At 43.4% G+C, this 6894-nt stretch overlaps 1 protein-coding gene across 1 annotated transcript; it reads right to left on the minus strand.

The window, feature by feature from the left end:
* Positions 1-319: 319 nt before the first annotated feature.
* Positions 320-4953, minus strand: EAF01_010294 (uncharacterized protein). Its single transcript, XM_038918551.1, has 5 exons — positions 3159-4953; positions 2953-3107; positions 1607-2900; positions 1296-1550; positions 320-1237 (listed from the first exon to the last, which is right to left on the minus strand). The coding sequence occupies exons 1-5, from the start codon at positions 3612-3614 to the stop codon at positions 1079-1081; spliced, it is 2319 nt and encodes a 772-aa protein (XP_038765776.1). The 5' UTR covers positions 3615-4953; the 3' UTR covers positions 320-1078.
* Between the last annotated feature and the right edge of the window lie 1941 nt (positions 4954-6894).

The following is a 6894-nucleotide window of genomic DNA, read 5'->3' on the forward strand; positions in this document are numbered from 1 at the left end:
CACCAACTACACCACACCATCTACACCAACCCACAAACCACAAAGCAATAAACAACTCTCCTCTCATACCCCTCCATCCCCTCACCCAAAAATCTACTCCCTATATAATAAATACACTTACCCACTCAGTTAATCCCACAACCCCAATCCCAATTCTCGCCCAACGTCAAACGTCAAACGTCAAACAAGCGCGCGTATTCAAAACGATCTAAAAAAAAAAAGGTGATCGAAAAGTTTCCAGAAAAAATCTGCACTGCACTGCACTGCATGCACATCACCCACACCCACCATCCCCACTCCTCCAATATAATCCGTGCTGCACCTAGACAATCAATCTACATACATCCTTTGCATTTGCATTACCGAGCCCATTAAAATTCACCCTTGATCAGATTGCATCAATAATCAATACTCCCTTTCATCTTCATACACAATGCAATCAAATCACTCTATGAGAAAGCATTCAATCATTGAAAAACAACATGTTAATAATCTTTACTCCAAATTTGCTTTGGAAAATAACCAAACTTCTTCTCGAGTCTCCTAGTGATAAAACCCGCCCTGTAATAAAAGATAGAGAGAGAGAGAACTGGACCCATCAATGATAAATACACAGGATTCCTCCCTTTCCCTAAGAGATCCTAATATCCTTTCCTACACAAAAGAAATATGGTGGATAATAAACAAGATAGACTTAATCATTCAAACAAAGATAACGCCAGTTCCCATCTCATAACTTTGCCCAGTAAAAATGTGCCGAGAAAGTCATAATATGAGGCAAGTAATTAAGTACGTCCTTTGACTGATCAAAGTATAATAACGTAAACACAAAATGAAAACCACTCCCCTCCATTGATTCCTATCCAATGTCACACGAGTGTGTCATGTCTTATGTAAAAGGAGGTTTTTTTTAAACACTTGCAACAACCACCACCCCTTTCTAATCCTTTCTGAAGTTCCAGATTCTTTTTCACATTTGAGAGTCCATACGCCAGGAAAGCTCGAAGTGGTATGATCCGATAAACGCCAAAGTATGCTCGAAAACGCCGGAAAATCGACCCTATGCCCCTGAATTGCTTCAAACAGTCTCGGATATTTCATTTTCTCCTAGATAAGGATCAAAGTTGTAATTGTCATCTGCACCACCCGTAGAATCATTCAAGAATGAATCAAAGTCAAAGTCAGTAAGAACATCCGAATTTCCATTCATAGGATTGTTGAACTCGAGCATATCAAACTGTTGAAATTTTATTAGCGAAAACCCCCCCAGAAAAAGTGGCATGTGATAGGTATACCGGTTGGTCATTCATTGGGAATGCATTCAAAGGATCAGGCTGCGACGAGGCAACTCCAACGTTCGGGGCAGTCGCCATAGGTTGACCGTTGACGGGCTGAACAGCGCCGTTTGGATTTGAACCATTGTTGAAAGTCTTCGTGTGAACCGGGGTGATCGGGGTCGCTGGGGTGGGGGTGGCGGCTTCTTGGGATGGATCGGCGGAGGGTGTAGCACCAGCGTTGAGGTTTGCGGTGGATCCTTTCTTTGTAGCCCGCTGTTATCAATGTCAACATTTCTACCAAAAAATCCATTAAACGCTAAGGAATTTACCTTTGTTTTTGTTTCCTTGGTCTCATTCTTCTTCTTTGGGTTTGCCTTGTTCGATTGCTGAGGTGTTGGAGGAGCAGCAGTGCTACCTTGAGGGGACGATGGTTGTGTTCGTCCGTTCGCGCCAGCGTTGGCAGGAGCTGCTGGTGGGGGCATATTTCGTTGTTGGGGTGTGCCCATAGCTTGTGGAGGGCCTTGGGAAGGATTGGCAACCATAGGAGCACCGCCGTTTGGACCGTTTTGCCAATTGCCTGCTTGCTGTCGTGCCATCATCATTTGCTGCTGCGACATTCCTTGAGGGAATCCTGGGTGGGAACTAGGGGGTCGCATGCCGTTTGGCATCATGTTACCATTCATGTCGTTCATCTTGTAGAATTGTGGGTTCATGCCTGCATCCATTTGCCCAGGCTGACCCATGTTGAAGTTCATCGCGCCTGGCGATCCTCGGTTTTGACCTTCGGGTAGAGGAGATGGAATGCCTGGGTTATTCATGTGAGGTGTTCCTCGCTTCATCTGCTGCTCGCTTGGGTTTGGCGAGTTTACTGATCGAGGACCACTTTGTGGCGAGGCTCCTTGTGGGAAATTTGGTCCATTGGGTCCCATGCCAGGTCCTCCGGGACCTCCTTGGCCCTCAGCGGCACCCTGTTCTTGGCGTGCCATCATTAGTCTCTTCTTGTTTTGTTGCTCAAGCAACATCAACTGCATCTGATAGTCTTGCAAAGCATGGTTACCTTGTTGGCCACTTTGTTGGCCACCTGGAGCACCTCTTACGCCGTTTTGACCCATTTCACCTGCGCCGTAACCATAAGTAGTCATTGCATTAACGTCGGCACCTTGCGTCATCATGGGCGATCCTTGGTTGGGAGGGCCTCCAGCGGCTGCACCAGGCATTTGCTTTTGCTGTTGATGTGACAAACCAGCCTGGTATGCTTGAAGATTCTTTTGTGGATTTTGACCTGGGAAGCCCTGGAACTGCTGAGTTGTCAGATTTGAATCGATACCATTTGAAAGTGGCACATGAGCTGCTTGAGCAGTATTGCTGGGGGCGGTTTCTCCCACCTGTTGGCCTGGAATTCCAGTAGTTTGTCCTCTTCCATTAGGTCCCATGCCACCACCTTGTTGATTGAATCCAGGTCCTTCAATTCGTGGTCGCTTGGATGGGGATGGGGCGTTCTCGGCAGATCCTCCTGGCGATTGAGCTCGTTGGGGATGGTTGCCGTCCGAAGGTTCTCTCTGCATTGCTTGTTGTTTCTGCATCTGTTGCATTTGCTGCATCTGTTGCATCTGTTGTGGAGTGCTGTGGCAGTGATTGATTAGCAGTAGTATGACAAGCACAGATGGCTACTTACGGTTTGCCTCTCCCACCATTGATTAATGCTTGTCGTGCAATTTCATTTTGCATTATAGCTGGGTTCATACGGCCATAGGCTGCACCAGGATGCATTCCATTTGGATTAAGAGCACGAAGCGAAGCCTGCTGTTGCTCTACCTTTTGGCGCGTTTGCTATCAAGAGTTTAGTTAATGCTTTGAGTGAACCTCCAATGGTTGAAATACCTGTGTATGAGTGACATAGGCGAGAACGTTACGTGATGAATCTCCCATGCTCCGCTGAGCATTGAACATTTCCCAGAAAAGGCAAAACCATTCGTAAAGAAAACAGCCACTTTCAGGAGATTCCCTAGGAAGGTTTGGTAGAGGTAGATCACTGGGCCTCTTTGAATCGATATCATCTTTTGAATCATCTCCATCTTCCGCGTCGCCCCGATTGGGGCTATCTTTCTGGACGTTAATCTGTTCATTCAACATTGTTCTGGCGCAATCAAACATGCCACTCTTGAGAAAGTATTCGTAAATGTAAGTGTTGAGTTGCGATCGAGGGCTAAAAGTGTTGCTATCTTTCATCGTAGGATGTCGAGCAGCTCCACCGGGTACCCCATTATTCATCATGGGGATACCAGTTCCAACTGGACCACCCATATTTGGCATACCGGACATATTGACGTTATTCATCGTCGCACTCTGAACGCGATCGAGTAGTGATAAGTGAAGGGGAGCGTGAATTTTGCAACCCAACACTCGTGTAGAAGAAGAGATACCGTCCGTCAGCCACAGCTCTCTGACGCGAAGCGGCTGTAAAGCGAAATGTCGCACGGCAGCACGGTCTGAATTGAACGAAACCGAAAACTATCGTTTTCAATATTCCCACTTGTATATTATTGTAACTGTACGTGGCGCGCCAGTTTGATGTAGATTGAATGGGATAGAAGGTGTGATTTCTGGTGTCACTGAGGTATCTGTGTCTGTGTCTGGGGGGGGACCTTTTTAGTGGAAGCCAAATGCGATAAACTCCGGGGGCTTGTTTGATGCGAGAAGCAATAGCGTCTGAAGGTTATTGCAGAAGGGTAAGAAGGAAGAGGAAGATTGAAAAGCTCTTGTGTGGGATGAGATTGCGCAAGTGAAGATATTCACCATACAATTATTAAGGGTAACTGATATTGATACCGTGGACGAGGCTTTTCAATTAATCGAAATGGGGTGGTAGTGGTGGTGATTTATGGGTTGTAGTTTGTAGTTGTAATTTGTATAAAGTTTCCAAGGTGGGTTCCTTGGGGGGTGTGTTGCAAATAAGAAGAGACTGAAAAATACGCAGGGCGTGATGTAAACTACTTCCCGAGAGGAAGGTGCGTTTTCTAGGTACCGGGAGTGTTTCTATTATTTCTTTCCTTACTCTCTCTCTCTCTCCTTCTCTCTCTCTTATTTTTTTTTCTGGTGTTCAAAGTTGAATGGTCGGAGCTGGAAGAAAGCTGGGGGGGGGGGGGAGAGAATTGAACGAACCAGGATTCGCCACAAAAAATAAATAAGGAGTGAAGAGTGAAGATTATATAAAAAAAGGAAGAAATAATAAGTCAGGGTAGGATTGGAAAAGTAAAGATATTAAAGAGATATATGAGCTGATTTCGAATCAGATGATAATTGATCCCCAATTCTCTTCCGACTTGTCACGGAATAATGTGAGGAGTGAAGAGTGAAGAGTGAAGAGTGAAGAGTGAAATATAAAAGTAGTAGAACTGGGAGAGGAATAATAAGAATAAGTTGGAGGGGGGGGGGGGGGAAGAGAGGAGAGGCCGAGAGGTAAGGTTCGAGAGAGAAGAGAGAAAAAAGTGGAAGATTTGATGAAGAACCAATCATAGCAAGGCTTTGTATCGACTAATCTCCAAGTGGCCTTAGCCTCCGCCTACGATTGATGCTGCTTTTGAGATGCAAGATGTAGAGAAGATTAAGAAGATTAAGAACAAATTGACCATCACCCTTCACTTCCAACAAGATCATGTACTCTGTATGTAGTAGGTATGTTATTTTGATTTTGGAAGAGAAGTTTGATAATTTAAAATGATCAGGACCAGGACCTAGGTAAGTTCTCGTGATCCGATACCCAGTTAAAATATTGGCATTGATTGGAAGTATCAAGTAAAATCAATTGATCCTCACGGCTACTGCTTTCTCATGTGTAATAGGTAGGTATCTAGGTAGGTAGCTAGGTCTGTAGAGAACTCTATATGTTCTATATGTTCTAGTTATATGTTCTATCTCTTTATCTAGTATTATACTTAGGTCGGTATCTAGATATCTATCTATTATCTAGGGAGTCACGATCTCCCAAGGACTTTTCGTTGATTCCAGATAAACTTTGAAAATACCTACCTAGTCCGGTCATAATACGGTGAAGTGGTTAATCAACCTCGAAATCATTTCATTTCTTCTTCCTTGGTATCTTTGCCCATCAATGATTACCTAAGAAGTGGTATATGGAAGCACAGGTATAGGTATAGGTATAGGTATAGGTATCGGTAGGTCTTCTTTTGATACCTGTTGTAGGTAGCTCGTAAAGAGTAGACAGGTATCTTCACTTGTTTCTCATTCTGTAAATCATACAATCTTTATCAATACAATATCTACTACTTACCTACTACTTACCTACTACTTACTTATTATTTACCTACTACCTACCTTCACCGATATGACGAACGTCCATCTCACAGAAGCAACAACTACATCTCATGTTGGTATACCAGGGAGCAATCAACTTCCATACGATTCTACTCTACTCAGATACCAAAACATATCTCTCTTTCACATCTTGGCTTAGATGTCATCTTCCTTTATACTATAAGTCTTGCCCTCGATTGAATACCATTCGCAACAACCATCCAAGTTTCGCTTCCTCTCCCTGAAAGTGGCATGTAAAATAAGTGCAAGTGTGACATGATTTCCATCATCACCAGCCCTTCCACTTCATAGTATTCTCATCACGAAAATCACGGTGATATCACGGTGATATCACGTGATATCAACGACAATAGGATTGATTCATGATGATAAGTGTCAACTGTTCGGTACTATGTAGATAGTATATATATACTAGAGAATATCATGACGTTGCCGTGTGTCATGTCTTGTTTCCAAGGGTTTAATGTCTAGATGTACATCATATACTTTAGAAGATGGCGTGAAACTAGAAGCATCTGTTCAATAATTGGGGGCCAAAAGTTGGGGGATCAATCATCAATCATCAATCATCAATCAACCGTACCAGTTTGGTTCACTGTCTACTCGGTTATGGAAATGCAACTGCAAAATACCTGGTACACATGAACTGTTGTATCATAGATGTATGTGGTATCAGAATCATCTTCTCAAATACTTTTCCACATCATCCTCATAACCTTACACAAACGATATCAAAACCCTCGACTAACTAATCAATCAACATCAATTCAATCCCACTCCCTCCCCCCCAAACTGTGCCGTCCAACGGTTTTATTAATCTGATGAATATCTGTTTCACCCTTTTCATGCTCCTGCAGTGGATCGGTAGATCATCTTAAGAAGTTTCAGCCCTCATACTCTCCCAGCCGTCTGCCCCCAAAACTTACTCCGTACTCTCGGAGAATATTACTCAGCCTTGGGTTGTGGGGTCCAAAATATCATTTCATCAGCATTAGATACCTACTCGTAGATGCAGCTGCGTCTAAATATTTCCCCAATATTCCCCCAATATTCCCCCAATCTTTCCCTTTTCCAATCATCGATTCTATTCTTCTATTAATATCATATATATTCATGACATGTATTTTATCTCATCAATAAAGTAATAAACTATCTCAATCTAATCATGCCATCTCACAATCAGAAAGCTCCAAGGTGTACGGAGGAGAAGCCAGAACATCCAAAGATTAAAAGTCTCTCAACGCACGGAATCTTCAAATCAAGGGTCACATCAAACTGCAAA

Source organism: Botrytis porri (genome assembly GCF_014898465.1).
Source record: "Botrytis porri strain MUCL 3234 chromosome Unknown BPOR_016, whole genome shotgun sequence".
Classification (NCBI taxonomy): Eukaryota; Fungi; Ascomycota; class Leotiomycetes; order Helotiales; family Sclerotiniaceae; genus Botrytis; species Botrytis porri.